The following is a 17,155-nucleotide window of genomic DNA, read 5'->3' as shown; positions in this document are numbered from 1 at the left end:
ACGCTTAACTTACTGAGCCACCCAGGCGCCCCTCACTGGTTTTACTTGAGAGTGGAGAGTTGAGTTCTTATGGGCACAGTCAGTAAATAGCTCTTTTATTTTTTTATTACAAATAAGAATATTAGTAATGAAGGTAAGTTAAAGGCATGTTTTCAGGTCCCTCCTGATTTTTCATAACTTACAAGGGAACTATTTCCCTGGCGTATATGATTTTTACTTTTAGATTTTAGTGAAGTAGAAGAGTGTGAAATTTTATAGGGAAATGGAGTTTTGCTCTATTTTTCCGTGAAAATTCTGGTGAATTTTTCATCTTCTATGAAAGTTTCACAGAGTGGTTTAAATAGATGAAGAGAATGTATTTTTAAGGGGTGATGATATCTTTGATATGTGAAAAAAAAGATTATCTTGAATTGAAAATGTGCGATTTTTTTTGTGATTTTAAAAAAAGGTAATTGAAAGAAATGTACTATTTAACAAAGTTTTTAGTCCTGTCTCTTTTCAATGTATCATGTGATTTATATCATTATGTAAAATTGATGCATTCTTGCTAAGTGTAATAACTTGTTAAGTTTGAGTATTTGAACTGCTTCGTGCCTGGGTTGGTTGGAAAGGAGGGTGTGAGGGAAGAGGTCACGGTGAGAGGCATTCTGATTATGAAGTATTTCCTTTTGAAACATATGTACAAAAGAGTGATTCTGCTCTTTTAGATGATGAAGATGATCCTGCAGAAGCTGAAAAGGAAGGAAATGAAATGGAGGGTGAGGAGTTAGATCCATTAGATGCTTACATGGAAGAAGTGAAAGAGGAAGTAAAAAAGTTTAATATGCGAAGTGTGAAGGGTGGTGGAGGGAATGAAAAGGTATACCATTTTCTCTTATTTTTTAAAGATTTTTCCAGTATTCCTAATTGGATAACGAATTCTTGTCACATTGACCTACCACTGACTTGCCTGAATATATAAATTTGATTCCTCCCCTCTCTCAGAAATGCTAGTGCTTTTTCTCAGTCCCACAGATACTAGGGAATTTTAGCTGTAAGCGTTCTTTCAAAAAGTTGCTCTTACTGCCACCATCTGTATTTAGTGTCTTTCCTTACTGCTGACTTCTCATTAGGTCCTCTCCAGACTTCATTGGCACTTTCAGCTTTCATATCTCTGATCCCTTTTACCAGTGTATTTTTCTTCTTTTTAATAGCATTTGTTGTCTTCTGGCAAATTATCTGATTTAGTTTTTACTGTGTTTATTGTTTCTCTCTTGTAAAATGAGAGCTCTCTAATGGTAGTGACCTTTACCTGCTTTATTGATTTATCCTAAGCTCTTTCAACAGTGTCTGGCTTGTCCAATGAGTAAAAAGTACCATTTAGAAGTATTTTTAAGTGAATTATATTACATTTTTTTATGTTCTATAACATTATATATTATGTAAAATGATATAAAATTACATTATACAGTATTATATAAAATATATAGTAAACTTTATATTGTATAATCCAGTTAATGTTACATTTTAAAATTTAAACAAATTCATTAGGAGAAAGCAGACTCCTTTTGTCATTTGAATTATAAATTGTGACAGTTATCATTGTGCTTCATTTGCATACAATTTCTTCTCAATTTTATAACATACTTTATATTCCTTTTTTATTTTAGAAGTCTGGGCCAACAGTCACAAAAGTTGTCACTGTAGTGACAACCAAAAAAGCAGTGGTAGATTCTGATAAGAAGAAAGGTGAGCTAATGGAGAATGACCAGGATGCCATGGAGGTAATTCTTTGTTAATTTTGACTTTGTTCATTATACTATCCTAGAAGTGTTTATTTGGTGGAGATGTGCTCTTTAGTTCTAGAAACTACTGTTAGAAGGAGTTCTTGCTTTTCTCAACAGTGCTGTTGCTGAATATCCAGTCTGTAGAACATTTTGACATCTTTGACTTTTTTCTGCATGCCCACTTGTTGATTTCCCCTCCGCCCCTCATCACTGACCTCAGACATATAAGGCAAGAGAAGAAATAAAGTGACAGAATGAATTAAATTTCTTCTATTAACATGCATTGTAAAGATTTGTGTAGAGAGAACTATATCAAAACTTCTTTAAAGCCTTATTAGAATTGTTTTGTTATTTTAGCTTTATATTGTCATTATAACTTTCTGTAAGGACAAAGAAAAAAGAAACTAAGTTGAAAAATTCAGAATGTGAAAAAGTAAAAGCCAAGGAATATTTTTTAGGAGAGGAGGATTTTAAAAGCTAGGAATAGTGTTTTCCGTAAGGAGAAAATAATAAAGGATTTAGCTTTTTCCTTATTATTATTTTTTTAATTATAGTATTCTTCAGAGGAGGAAGAAGTTGATCTTCAGACGGCCCTTACAGGCTACCAGACAAAACAGAGAAAGCTTCTAGAACCAGTGGATCATGGAAAAATTGAATATGAACCATTCAGAAAAAACTTTTATGTTGAAGTTCCAGAATTAGCAAAAATGTCTCAAGAGGGTAAAATTCTTTTATTCATTTATTGGTTATTGAACAGAGGAGGATATGCTTCGCTTTGCCTAGGAGGAATGTGGGTAGGTTGTAAGTTGGTGCATGAGTAGGAGGAGTTTTCATGGCTTACCTGGAGAAGTGAGAGAAGAAACAAGAAGGCAAGAAGTCATTCTAGTGAGTATGAACTTCATCTGCAAAGATTCAGAGCAGTGAGGAATCAGTGTAGTTTTGGAAGTATTTTTAAAAATGAGCAAAAATTAGTTTGGGTCATGTAGTTGAGATTTTTTGGGTTGAGAATAGTCTTCATGTGAAGTTAGCAAATAAAGTATTGTTAGCCTTTCCCTTTCTGGGATTTGAGCGTTAGGAACTAGTGTGAATCTGTGTAATTATTGGTAGAATAAGGATAATCTAGGCAACTCTTGCTTGGAGAACAAGTGTTTGTATTACCTGTCAATCATTGTTCTTTTATTGATGTTTCAGTGTAAGACATAATAAAAGACAGATTATAGAAATGGGGTATTTCTTTTAATCCCCTATTAGGTCACAGCAGTAATTGTATTAAGTGTCCTATAGATTTTGTGTGGAATTATCTTTAGTAGTACAAAAAAAAGATTTTTTTGAAAACTTTTCTCCTTTACTTTTTCAACATTTTTTTCAATTTTGAGAGACAGAGTGTGAGCAGGGGAAGGGCAGAGAGAGAGGGAGACACAGAATCTGAAGCAGGCTCCAGCTTCTGAGCTGTCAGCACAGAGCTCAATGCAGGGTTCGAACCCATGAACAGTGAGATCATGAGATCATGACCTGTGCTGAAGTCAGATGCTTAACCGACTGAGCTACCCAGGTGCCCTTCTTTTCTTTTCGTTTTTTATGTTACTTATTTTTGAGAGAGAGACAGAGCTTGAGTAGGGGAGGGGCAGAGGGAGAGGGCATTCACAGAATCTGAAGCAGGCTCTAGGCTCTGATCTGTCAACACAAAGCCTAATGTGGGGCTCGAACTCACAAGCCGTGAGACCATGACCTGAGGTGAAGTTGGACACTTAATTGACTGAGCCACCCAGGTGCCCCTGAAGATTTTTTTTTTTAGGTTTCTTTATTTATTTTGAGAGAGAGAGTATGCAGGAGGGGCAGAGAGAGAGAGGGAGAGAGAATTCCAAGCACGCTCTGGACCGTCAGTACACAGAGCCCAGTGCGGGGCTCGAACTCATGAACTGTGAGATCATGACCTGAGGTGAAATCAAGAGTTTGATGCTTAACTGACTGAGCCACCCAGGTGCCCCAAGAATTGAAGATTCTTAGTTTTACCATGCTTGATTGAAAAGTAGAAGGCATTAATGAAACAGTATTTAATAGCTTTTAATCTGGATTTTGTTTTGTAGAGGTAAATGTTTTTCGGTTGGAAATGGAAGGCATTACTGTCAAGGGAAAAGGTTGCCCCAAACCAATTAAATCTTGGGTCCAGTGTGGAATTTCTATGAAGATCCTAAATTCTCTCAAAAAGTGAGTAGTTAGTGATTCTCTACATTTTTCAGTGTCTTCCTATTCAGAATGGCTCTTTTACCCAATTAATTCCATTGGTTACATTTTTACTCTAATAGAAAAATTTACTGTTTTTTTCTTAAACAGCTGAGTGTTTTCAGATATAATTTACATATCATAAACCTTACTCTCTGTACAGTTCAATGATTTTTAGTATATTTATGGAGTTAGGCAGTCATCACCATAATTTAATTTTAGAACATATTCATTATCCCAAAAAGAGACCTGTATCCCTTAGTAGTCATTCTTCTCCCTTCTTTCTCCTAGGCATCCACTAATTTACTGTGTCTACAGATTTGTCTCTTCTGGACGTTTCCTATAAGTGGGATCGTACTAACATAGTCTTTTGTGATTCAGTTCTTTCACTTAACATAATATTTTCAATGCTCATTCATGATGTAGAATGCCTCAGTCCTTCATTCCCTTTTGGCAAATAATATTCGTTGTACAGCTATTCTGCGTTTTGGAAAACCTTACTATGGGACTTGGAGAGACCCAGAGATGCCAGTTCTTACCTTGTCTTTCTTTGGTTTGCTTTTTAAGGCATGGCTATGAAAAACCCACGCCAATCCAGACCCAGGCGATTCCTGCTATAATGTCTGGACGAGATTTGATTGGTATTGCCAAGACAGGAAGCGGAAAGACCATTGCTTTTCTGTTGCCCATGTTTAGACACATCATGGATCAGAGGTCATTAGAAGAAGGAGAGGGGCCAATAGGTACAATTCCTTTCATTAAACTATTTATTCAGGTAACAACTTTGTTGTCAGTTAATCAGAAAGACCTGATATTTTATAATGTTCTGTTATAACAATAAAGATGTCTTTATGTACATTTCCTTTATAAATTTGGCACTTTGGGGCTGATTTCCCCTTACCAGCAGGTGGAGTGAGAATCTTCAGAGCTCTGGAGTGACACCTCAGAAGTACAAAAACAGCCTCTCCTGGCACAGCTCAATTTTTAAACTCTGACTCGGCAGGTAGACTCCTCGTGCATCTATCTGTTTATTTATATTGAGGTTTGTGCTTAGTGAGTGTCAGTGGATCTATAAACTCAACATAGAAGATTGTAAGGAAATATATTTTCCATTTTTTGTTTTTCGCCTTAAAAGGCTATATATATAGTGCCATCATCTCCTTCGGGATTAGGTCTTCAGGTTCATTTGTTGATTCATTTGGCAGAGATCTGTTTTGCAAGTGTGAGTAGGGTTTTGAAAATTTGCTCAGCTCCTCTCTTGGAAACGGGGCACAATATATTCCTACTTTTTCTGTGCCCTTCACACCAAGGTTGTTTCCGGAAGCCTCGGTATGGCTCTGCAGCACAGTGAGTCGCTTGATTATCTTTGCTCTGTGATTTGCAGTTGAGAATGATTTGCGTTCTTTTCACCCCAGTATTTTCCTGATGTTTGAGTGAGACATTTAACTCTCATTTATCTTTCTGTAGCATGTTCTTAAAATCTACTTAAAATTAGCAATCGCCACAATCTCTACTATTACAAACCTTTTGAAAGAGGGTTTCAAAGGTGCATAAAACAAATGAAAACAAAAACAAAAAATTATACTAAGAAACCTGAACATTATTTCAGAGGTTAAATATAACACGTTACAGGATAGCCTTTTAAGAATTTTGGTGGTTAGGCTTTTGACATATTTATCTTTTCAGCTGTCATCATGACTCCAACTCGAGAACTGGCTTTACAAATTACTAAGGAATGTAAGAAGTTTTCAAAGACCCTGGGACTTAGAGTGGTCTGTGTTTATGGAGGAACAGGAATCAGTGAGCAGGTAACTATAAAAGGAGCATTCAGTTTTTCCATTCTTTTTTTTCTTTCAGTGTTCCCATTCTTAAATTATTTAATGATCTAAAAGTGATTTGTTTTAGTGATTTGTATAATGATTGCTTTTAAAATCTTAGCCACTGGGGCACCTGGGTGGCTCAGTCGGTTAAGCGTCCGACTTTGGCTCAGGTCATGATCTTGCAGTCCATGAGTTCGAGCCCTGCTTGGGCTCTGTGCTGACAGCTCAGAGCCTGGAGCCTGTTTAAGATTCTGTGTCTCCCTCTGTCTCTGACCCTCCCCCGTTCATGCTCTGTCTCTCTCTGTCTCAAAAATAAATAAACATTTAAAAAATTTTTTTTAATCTTAAAAAAGATGAGGTTTAAAAATAATAGGATGAATTATGTTAATCTTACATTTTAAGATTTTCAGTCATTTTTATACCTTGGCTTTCCTGATATTCCTCTTTGTCTTTCTCTGCTCAAGGAAGGCAGATATTTTTTCCATTTTATAGATAAAGAAATGGCGAGAAAGGTTAAGTAAGTTGATCAAAGTGTTTAGGCTAATAAGACTTAATTTGTCCCAGAACCAGGTCGTCTGATTTCCCAACTGGCTCTAATTCATGTGACATCTTTAAAAGGTGGTGATGACTGTTTTGCATTAATACCTGTCTCACTGGTATCTTTAAATGTTTTTGGCAAGAGTTATTTATTTATTAAAAAAATTTTTTTTAATGTTTATATATTTTTGAGAGAGAGAGAGACATAGCATGAGCAGGGGAGGGACAGAGAGAGAGGGAGACACCGAATACAAAGCAGGCTCCAGGCTCTGAGCTATCAGCACAGAGCCTGATGCAGGACTCAAACTCACAAACCTTGAGATTATGACTTGAGCAGAAGTTAGATGCTTCAACCGACTGAGCCACCCAGGCGCCCTGCAGCAAGAGTTATTTAAACATAATTTCATTTACTCTCTTTACTTTGACATTTTTTCAAATGTCTTCTTAAAAATGATGGTTATTAGATAATTTTGCTTTAACTAGAAGAAGGAAAAAAACCAGGTGTGATCAAATAAGTTTTGGAAAGGTCATGTTGTACAATGTTAAAGTCGACTTTTTTTCTTAAAAGACTTCTTAGGCTTTGATAACGAATATGTCTTCTGATACTAGAAAAATGCAATAAATTAAGTGGCATTATCTCAATTTATTTAACCACATTCCTTTTTAAGGAATATTTGCTGTTGTTAAATGCTTTATGTTTTCTCAGCTTATCTTGCCTCAGTTGTTCTGATGACAGTTTATTGTAAGAAATAACATTTACAAAAAATAACTTTAGACATGCATGCATGTTATATTTATATAGAAGTGAAATGAAAGTTTACTGATCTCTAACAAATTCTGGTTTTTCCATTCTATTTCATTTTAAAAATACTGATTGTTGAGGCACCTGGGTAGCCCAGTCGGTTAAGTGTCTGACTCTTGGTTTCTGCTCAGGTCATGATCTCAGGGTTCATGGGTTTGAGCCCCACATCGTGCTCTGTGCTGACCGCACAGGGATTTCTCTCTCTGTCCCTCCCCCTGCCCACACTTTTTCTTTCTCAAAATAAATAAATCTTTAAAAAATAAAAAATAGGGGCACCTGGGTGACTCACTTGGTAAAGCACCAGACTTCGGCTCAGGTCAAGATTTCTCAGTTCGTGAGTTCGAGCCCTGTATTGGTGAGCTCGAGCCCCCTTTGGGCTCCGCACTGTCAGCTCAGGGGGATTCTCTCTCTCCCTCTCTCTTTCCCTTTCTCTCTGTTCCTCGTGGGATTCTCTCTCTCTCTCTCCCTCTTTGCCCCTCACTCACTCCGTCTCTCAAAAAACCAAAGAAACAACAAAAAAAATCAAATCTAATTAAAAAAAACATAACAAGTGTGAATAGGTAAATAAAATTAGAAAATGAGAATACTGGTTGTGGATACTCATGATTCTCTAATGGAAACAATTCTCGACTTGAAAAACATTGGTGTATATAATTGCTTTAATTACTGCTTTCTAATGTTCCTTTCTTTTAAGGGATCATGTGAAATTAAAATTGGTAAAATTCTCTGGTTTTCATTGAGTTCAAAGTTACAATACCTTGTCGTCATGTTGCTGCTTCCTTTTCCTTTGTCGTGCTCCAGCATTCCAAAGAATTAAGCAGGAAGCTTTGGAGTCTTCTAATCAGACTTCACTGTGTTACCTTATGGAGCTGTATGGTGACCCTGGACATTATTTTCAAATCTGTTTAAATAAGTATTAGTGATAAATAGACTAAAATTTCATCTTTTTTATTAGATTGCTGAGCTGAAAAGAGGTGCTGAAATTATTGTTTGCACACCTGGTCGAATGATTGACATGTTAGCAGCTAACAGTGGTAAGTCAGGGATATTTTTTGTTGTTCTCATTTCTCGTTTTTGAATTCTATACATTTTTGTTAAATCAAAGCAGATACAAGAAACCACCATTTTTTTTTATATTTCTTCTTAAAGCTGTAATATCTTAAAATTTACATTGCAACCAGCTAACTGTTGCAAGCATTCATAATATTCCTGCAATTTAACTTTGAATTTTTTTTTGAAACTAACTCCATATGATGTTTTTGGTTCTTAACATGGATTCTTAATCAAATTTTGGTCTAGCTTTGCTTTTAATGGGGTTGGGGGGGCTATCTTTTTTTTATTTTTATTATTCTAAACTTCAGACTTTTTCCTCCACAGAAGCTAATGTTTTATTACAATACTGGATAAATTAAGGTATTGCAGCTTCAAGAAATTTTATCTTTTGTAAATATTGCATGTTTTTTAGCTCTTATGTTATGCTTTGTTAAATTATTCCCTATCAAAACTGTTACTAAACTGTTGACATTATTTAACTTCTGTGGAGAAAGGCCCTTCGAGATTTATAGAACTGGGCTTCCGAGACTTAAGCCATCCAAGGTAGGTAATTTAATGCTGTTCCCAACCTTGCAAAACTAATGGGGGCTGCAAATGTTAGTATGGAGTACTTAAATATTGGAGAGCATTTACTTTGGCTCATTTCTTATTTTTTGAAGAAAATGCTTTCAAAGGTTTCCATTGCAGTGTTCAATATATACATAATAAAGTATTAAAAACTGTGAGTAATGCATGTTTCTTGTAGCATTCGGCTTGAATTTCTGTATACACTTAATTCTAATTCTATATGATGTTGACGAAGTGACAACGAAATTGTTTGATAAATCATTGTGCTTGTACAGCCTACAAAAAGTTTTGGGTTGAATGCTGATGAAATAATCCCTTGTTTTTTCTCAATGCTGCATTGATTAAGTCTCCTGAAATTCATCTTGATTAATTTTACCTTTTTCCCTTATCTGTCCTTTTGGTTTATATTTAATAACTATTTTATACATGTTTTTGCCAGGTGATTGATTCATCACTTGATAGAAAGGCTTGTGTTAATCCTTTAGAAAAACTTTCCTGTGTATGTTTTTAGTTTTCCACTGCCTAAGAAACCACTTGCATCTGTTTAAACCATTGGGAGCATTTAATAACATTGAACTTATGATATCTTTGTGTAGAAAAATGTATGTATGCAATACATTTGGTATTTGAAGTTTTTGTTTAATAATTCAGTTACTTAATGATGTTGAATAGCTTCTCATTAACATTTTGATATGCCCAGTAGAAGCTTCTAACTATATGAAAGTAGTTTATAAAGTAATATTAAAAGGAGGTTTTCTGCGTCTAAAATAGTTAGCACTGGAACTTGCTTTCCACACATACGCTGTAATCTCTAATATGTTTTTTTCTAGGTGATGCTGTCAGATAATGGCTGATGTGGCTCGATGCTTCATCTCAGTCTTAGTTTTATGATGTGTTTTGGAGAGGGCTGTTTTCTGAATTTTACAGGTCCTTCAGGCCCTATGATGGTATGCAAGAGACGAGTTTGACAAAATAAAGGGCCTCATATACCCATTGTCAGAAAGTATTTGCCATTAGATTAAGATCTTGTAGACCAAAATTTCTGTTTCACTCTTTAAAGATACCTAACTTACCCCTCTGGTTAAGTCAGGCATTTTAGTTCCCTTTACAGTTTTTTAAAGTTCTTGGTAGTCATAAAATGAATTGTGACTGATTTTTAGTTTTCGTTTTGTCTTTATTTTTTTTCCTCATCTTAGGTCGGGTCACAAATCTTCGAAGAGTAACATATGTTGTTTTAGACGAAGCAGACAGAATGTTTGACATGGGTTTTGAACCACAGGTAATCATTACGTGTCTTAGTGTTTTGAAGTAGAAAATCTTGTACCTGCCATGAGAATAACATGTTCATATGGTGTCTGAACTTCTCACACGTTTTTGTTGTGTTGTAATATAGTAGGTTGGGGACAATGGGAATTCAGATAGATAATTATGCTCTGAATTCCTCATAAAACTGGTTCGGAAGGTATTTCTAAAACCATTGTTGGTTAAATTAGAATTGGAATGCTGATAATAGAAGCTTAAGCTTCTCTATTTTATAGTTTTTATTGTATTTTGAAATAAATTCTTTTAATTCATGCTTTTAATTGCCTCAACGATCAATATAGCACATTTTGTTTACATTCTGCAAATGTAAAAACTAAGGGCCAGAGCATTTGTCTACCTTAGATTTTAATATTCCTCATGCACACTGTTTGCTCAGATACAAAATTTCAGTGTTATAAACTTAGAGGGATACATGTTAAGGAACTTTAAGGTCTTAGGAATTTTTGTTAATGAGATAAGGAATGTGAGTTATCAATGTGCTATGGATGCCAAAAAAAATTATTTTTGATCATAAACTGCATTAATAGAAATGGGGTATTAGCTTTCTCAATAGGTGGAGCATGTGACTCTTGATCTCTGGTCTGTGGGCTTGAGCTCCACGTTGGATGTAGAGATTGCTTAAGAAATTCTTTAAAGACACCTGGGTGGCTCAGTTAGTGAGCGTCTAACTCTTGATTTCTGCTCAGATTATGATCCCGGGTCATGGGATCAGGCCCCATGTTGGGCTCTCTCTGAGCATGGAGCCTGCTTAAGATTCTCTCTCTCCCCCTCTGCTCCTCTCTCCCACTTGCACTCTCTCTCTCTGAAATTTTTTTAAAATTAAAAGGGATACAGTTAAGGTGGCCTTTGGTTTTTTTCAGTTTATTCATGTGTTCTCCAGAAATGTATTGCCTGTCATATACTTGTATGTGTTGTGTTTAGATTTAGGGATCACAATCTAAATGGGATATACAAGAGCACATAACAGTAAACAGGATTATGGTGACACCCGAACCATGTGAGAAGTAGTTAAATGAATAAGTGACATTTAGCTTGGAGTAGAGGATTTGATAGCATCCTTTAACCGTTTGAAAAAAGTCTGTCACATGAAAGAATCATTGAGGAGTAGACCTGGGACCCGGTTGGGAAGCTATAGGGAGCTGGATCTAAGCATAATGTGAGAAAGAACTGGATAAACATTATTTGGAGATGAAACAATTTACATTGTGGGAGGAGGGCAGATACTGAATATGTTTTTCGTCCATGTGTTCGGTTAGAGGTAGGGGGTCCATTTGAGGAACGAGAGCAGAAGGAATTGATGAACAGATGGAAGATGGAATTAGATCCCTTTCAAATGTCTTTCCCAATCCTGGGAAATCTTAGATTTTATGGTAATGTTTAAGGTAGGTGTGGTGTGATTGGGCCTTTCTGGTAAATCAATTAAGTGTTGCCAGAAAGAGGCCAAAATAACTTTTCCCAATCATATGCAGTGTGTGAGTCATTTCTTGCCATTAGTGCTTACATCTACATTAAGTACGTGAGGGAGAAATGCTGAGTAACAGTGTATGTGTTAAGCACTAAACCGTTGAAAAGAAGAAATTTTAGATTAATGATTATTTTGTGAGCTGTTGTGTAGATTAAAAATGCTTGGTTCAGGTTCAGTGCCATAGAGCACTATTTGGATGTTGAAGCAAGTAAAGGCATCCCCATTTGAATCAAAGCTGGTGCTAGTCAGTGCACATCTGCACAATGACTTCTATCTAGAGCAGAGTTGGCAGGCAGTGTGCCTCCAGACATGATTCTGTATTGAAAAAAATCATGAAAATTGGGAACTAAATCAAATAATGCTTAATGTATATTTTTCTGAGTGTAAATCCATAGTAAATGTATATGCTGTACAGTGACATTGGCAGAACGTACAGGAGTCTCCTTTTTCACATTAGCATATACAGGCTGGCAGGTTGAAAGGCACTTGGGCAGATCTTTGTGAATTGTTTTATTTATTTATTTATAATTTTAGAGAGAGGACAAGCAGGGGAGAGTGGTGGTGGGTGGGGAGGGAGGAGAGAATCTTAAGCAGGCTCCACATTCAGCACTGAGCCTGATATGGGGTTTAATCCCACAACCCTGGAATCATGAACTGAGCTGAAATCAAGAGTTCGATGCTCAACTAACTGAGTCACCCAAGTGCCCCTAACAGAATATTGAAAAGTGGTTTTCCATGACAAATTTTTCCACAGTTTCTAGGTTCTTTTTTAATTTAGTAAAATTAAAGAGTAAGAGAAGAAATTGATTAGATATAGACCTTGATCTTTAGCTCTAGTTAGCCATTATGGAGCTGGATATACATACTTTGTGAAAATATGTTAAGTAATATTCCTATTAGTTATAAAAAAAATGGTTATTTACAAAAAAAATACCAAATGATTATTTACATGTTTTACTTTTTATTTTTATTAAGAAAGTCAGGAATGTTTTAATTGACAGATTTATTCATACGTGTGACTAGTACAAAATGAAGTGATCTAAAGATCACTAAATCTAAAGATTCTAAAGATGTTTACTCCGAGTTTTTACTTTCTTGAAAATACCGATCACAGGGGCGCCTGGGTGGCTCAGTCGGTTAAGCATCCGACTTCAGCCTGGGTCACGATCTCGCGGTCCGTGAGTTCGAGCCCCGCGTCGGGCTCTGGGCTGATGGCTCAGAACCTGGAGCCTGCTTCCGATTCTGTGTCCCCCTCTCTCTCTGCCCCTCCCCCGTTCATGCTCTGTCTCTCTCTGTCTCAAAAGTAAATAAACGTTAAAAAAAATATATTAAAAAAAAAAAAAGAAAATACTGATCACGTAGTAAAGTGAGACAGTAAATGTGTTTGTCACTTGTACAGTGCAAAGCAGCATGCTTGCCTCAGTCATCAAGGAGCTCACTGTTTAGTGAGAGATTATTGTAACTTTGAAGGCTGTCTTCAAATTGGCATAAAAAATAGGTCACTGAAGGGGCACCTGGGTGGCTCCATCAGCTAAGCATCCAACTTTTGATTTTGGCTCAGGTCATGATCTCAGAGTCGTAAGAACCCACATCGGTTTCCGCACTGGGCATGGAATCTGCTTACTTAAGATTCTCGGGGCGCCTGGGTGGCGCAGTCGGTTAAGCGTCCGACTTCAGCCAGGTCACGATCTCGCGGTCCGTGAGTTCGAGCCCCGCGTCAGGCTCTGGGCTGATGGCTCGGAGCCTGGAGCCTGTTTCCGATTCTGTGTCTCCCTCTCTCTCTGCCCCTCCCCCATTCATGCTCTGTCTCTCTCTGTCCCAAAAATAAAAAAATAAACGTTGAAAAAAAAGATTCTCTCTCCCTGTACCGCTTGTGCTCTCTCTGTTAAAAAAAAAAAAAAAAAAAAGTAGGGGGCACCTGGGTGGCTCAGTTGGTTGAGTGTCTAACTTCAGCTCAGGTCGTGATCTCGCAGCTCATGAGTTCGAGCCCCACGTCAGGCTCTGTACTGACAGCTCAGCCTGGAGCCTGCTTCAGATTCTGTGTCTCCCTCTCTCTCTGCCCCTCCCTCACTCATGCTCTGTCTCTCAAATAAATAAATAAGTAAACATTAAAAAAAAAAATAGGTCACTAGATTGATGATTAGATACTTCAGCACCTCTCAGTCCTGTGTTCAGGCCACTGGTGAAGGGTTTGGTGCATAAGCAGCTCCTATTGAATAATATGGATGCTACTTAAGGAGATAGAGGTACTGAAAAAAGAGCATTTTTCAAAAACTTATTTTTAAGTCTAATGTAATCCTTTACATTAGAGGAAACAGAATCAGGGATGTAATGACAGTTGAGACCTCTCCCCGCACCCCCAAGTTTTATTCCTATTTCACAATAATGCTCTAGTCCAGAGTAATTTTGTTTTTTATGTAGTGTTTATTTTTTAGAGAGAGAGTGAGCAGGGGAGGAGCAGAGAGAGAGAGAGGGAGACACAGAATCTGAGCTGTCAGCACAGAGCCTGATGCAGGCTCAAACCCGCGAACTGTGAGATTATGACCTGAACTGAAGTCGGAGACTTACCTGACTGATCCACCCAGGCACCTGTAGTCCAGGGTAATTTTTACCAACATACATATCAACATCTCAGGGACCCTATTTGTGACTTAAAGATTGAGATAGCGATATTTACTTTGATAAGTAAATAAATCATTAAGTTGGTAGCAAATTATTTTCTTGAGGGTAAAGGAAAGCATTGCACATTGTCAAGAGAAGTATAAGAGAGAATGTACTAAACTTTTAGAACTTCTTCAAAAGGAGCGTATGCCAATGATCAAGACTTGAAATCAGTGAAAAGTGGGGGAAATTGCTACCTTTGTAAACATTAGTGACCAGCTGGACTGATGAATTGAGTTTTAGCCTATAGGTATGAAAGGAGAAGTTTAAGGACTTAGTACTTGGCAGCCCATGGCTGACTTTAATTATCTGTGTACTGTGAGAGAGGGAACATACTGAAAAGTTTCAGGAACAGCTTTTAATCAGTAGCCCCCAGTGTGATAGCCAAGTGAGCATAAGAAGGCAATTGAAACCCAGGCCAGTCATCCCTGAAAACGTGTGTCATCATTAGCGTCATACTATGGGCATCTTCACGACTCTAAGCAGTAATAGGTATTCATAAGGAAAATGTAAGCTCCCATGTGTGATAGTTAGTACGCCGTTCCATGAAGCACAGGATTTATAGCTTATTCATGAAGATTTCTCTTAGCACTTGGGCAAGAGAGGGAGTGAGTTGTGGTTTTCAAGAAAACTTTCCTCCTTTGATACTATCTGTGTGCATTTGCTAAAAAGGAAGGGTTATTTGTGAACATTCTAGGAAGGTAGAATATGTATTACTCTTTGAAGAGATTTTCAAAGCCACAACAGGCTTTGGTATGAATTGTGTATTTTGATCCTTGTTTCTATATCTCTAAAAGTTGAGACTAAGTGATCAGTCCTTAGACTCGTTTAGATGATCATATATCTGAAAGTCCTGATGATTTTTATTTAGTATCTTAAAAGATTGACACGTTAAATACCATTGTATGAACTTGCACTGATACTACTACCAAATTCATGTTATCAAACCAAGTGTGGTTAGTGATTCCTAATTTTTCATTTATGTACTTCAGTCATTCCAAAAGGGATATCATTTGATGCAGGAAATTAAAGAAAGACCTTGCTATTAAGATGACCTTTGAACTGGGAACTGAATAAAGTGAGAAATTGAGACATGGGGAATATTTGGGTGAAAAGTGTTACAAAGAGCCAGACAAATGCCCCAGCTTGGGAACTCAACTTGGCCAGTGTCCCTGGAGCAGAGCATAGGAGAGGGAATATAGTAGGAGTGAGTACAGGATGAGGGCGGTGTGGTGAATATGTACACCTGGGCTAGGAATTTGGATTTTAATTTGATGTGATTAATGAGTTGCTGTATTGGAGGGTTTTGAGGAGAGGAATCCCTGATCTAATTTTTTTACATTTTTTAGTTTTATCAATTACATGTGCGTGTGGGTTTAACAGTACTTCTCTTCCATCACTTAGCCGATTATTTTGATATTTAATTCTACTTATCTAAATAGTGTGCTTTTATTTCTTTTTGTTTTTCTGTTTTTGGTATTATTGATTTCCTACAGGGGAACATAATCTTCTCTGTTTTCTTTCTCCTCTCACATTCTTGCATCATTTTCATCCCTTATTTTTCCGGTAGATTTATGTTGTTATTTTAATTGAGTCAGTATACAACCTTATGACAATCTAAATGCTATTCAGAGCTGGGCAGTATAGTAAACTGATTATTTTTAAATTTCCTCTGTAACGTCTTTTTTTCTTTAGAGATAACCGTCTTCTTTTCTCTAGGGATACTTGTCTTTTTATGTTTGTTGGCTGGTTTTCTTAGGTCTCTGTATATTTAAAACTAATAAAATACCAAACTCTGTATATAAACCTATCAAATAATTGAAACACATTAACTTACCCATTTGTTTTATCTTCCTTAAGGTTTCTTCAGAGCCTCTTGATGTGTTCCAGTAATGGTTTGTTGTTCTCTGTCTGACATATAGCTGCTGTCTTGGGATATCCATCATTCTGAGGGTCCCCTTTATTTCTCATCTTGTTAGGATCCCCAAAGTTATATAACTCAAGAGTAAATCTTTTCTTAAAAGAATTTTTTTGGGGGCGCCTGGGTGGCTCAGTTGGTTAAGTGGCCGACTTCGGCTCAGGTCATGATCTCGCGGTCTGTGAGTTCGAGCCCCGCGTCGGGCTCTGTGCTGACAGTTCAGAGCCTGGAGCCTGTTTCGGATTCTGTGTCTCCCTCTCTCTGACCCTCCCCCGTTCATGCTCTGTCTCTCTCTCTCTATGAAAAATAAATAAACATTAAAAAAAAAAATTTAAAAAAATTTTTTAATGGAACTCTTCATGCATTTCCTCCTTGCACGAGAACATGCTAATCTCTGTATCATTCCAATTTGTTTTAGTATGTGTGCTGCTAAAGTGAGCACTTAAATGATTTTTTTTTAATGTTTCTTTATTTTTGAGAGCGTTTATTTATTTTTGGAAGAGCGTGAGCGGTGGAGGGGCAGAGAGAGAGGGGGAGATGCAGAATCAGAAGCTGGCTCTAGGCCCTGAGCTGTCAGCACGGAGCCCAGCGTGAGGCTTGAACTCACAAACTGCGAGATCATGACCCGAGCTGAAGTCAGACGCTTAACCGACTGAACCACCGAGGCGCCCCTTAAATGATTTTTTTTTAAATGTTTATTTATTTTTGAGACAGAGAGCATGTGAGTGTGGGAGGCAGAAAGAGAGGGAGACAGAGAATCCCAAGCAGGCTCTGTGCTGTCAGCACAGAGCCCAGTTCAGGGCTTGAACTCATGAGTCGTGAGATCATGACCTGGGCCAAAATCAAGAGTTGGTCCCTTGACCAACCGAGTCACCCGGTGCCCCTTCAGTGATTTATTTTTATGTTCTAAATTTACTTTTATTCAGGTATAATTAGCATACAGTGCTATTAGTTTCAGGTGTATGTTATTAGCGGTTCTATATATTACTCAGTGCTCATCATGATAAGTGTACTCTTAAT

The 17,155-nt window shown here is 37.1% G+C and overlaps 1 protein-coding gene and 1 non-coding gene across 3 annotated transcripts in view; one reads left to right on the top strand and one right to left on the bottom strand.

Annotated features, from left to right (window-relative positions):
• DDX46 (DEAD-box helicase 46) overlaps window positions 1-17,155 on the top strand; it is a 71,856-nt gene that overhangs the window by 15,510 nt on the left and 39,191 nt on the right. For both annotated transcript variants that reach the window (XM_086703782.1, XM_086703774.1), the window contains exons 6-13: window positions 708-859; window positions 1,650-1,763; window positions 2,321-2,486; window positions 3,854-3,974; window positions 4,557-4,732; window positions 5,676-5,797; window positions 8,104-8,182; window positions 9,965-10,047. In XM_086703782.1, coding sequence (XP_086559908.1) covers window positions 708-859; window positions 1,650-1,763; window positions 2,321-2,486; window positions 3,854-3,974; window positions 4,557-4,732; window positions 5,676-5,797; window positions 8,104-8,182; window positions 9,965-10,047 — 1,013 coding nt within the window. The remainder of the gene's footprint in view (window positions 1-707; window positions 860-1,649; window positions 1,764-2,320; window positions 2,487-3,853; window positions 3,975-4,556; window positions 4,733-5,675; window positions 5,798-8,103; window positions 8,183-9,964; window positions 10,048-17,155) is intronic.
• LOC147584465 (U6 spliceosomal RNA) lies at window positions 16,470-16,577 on the bottom strand. The gene has a single exon (XR_015241448.1). It is a non-coding gene; the product is annotated as a U6 spliceosomal RNA (small nuclear RNA).

This window comes from Puma concolor, chromosome A1 (genome assembly GCF_028749965.1).
Source record: "Puma concolor isolate L17-30 chromosome A1, mPumCon1.1.hap2, whole genome shotgun sequence".
In the NCBI taxonomy this organism is placed as follows: domain Eukaryota; kingdom Metazoa; phylum Chordata; class Mammalia; order Carnivora; family Felidae; genus Puma; species Puma concolor.
This window is presented reverse-complemented; position numbering and strand designations above follow the sequence as displayed.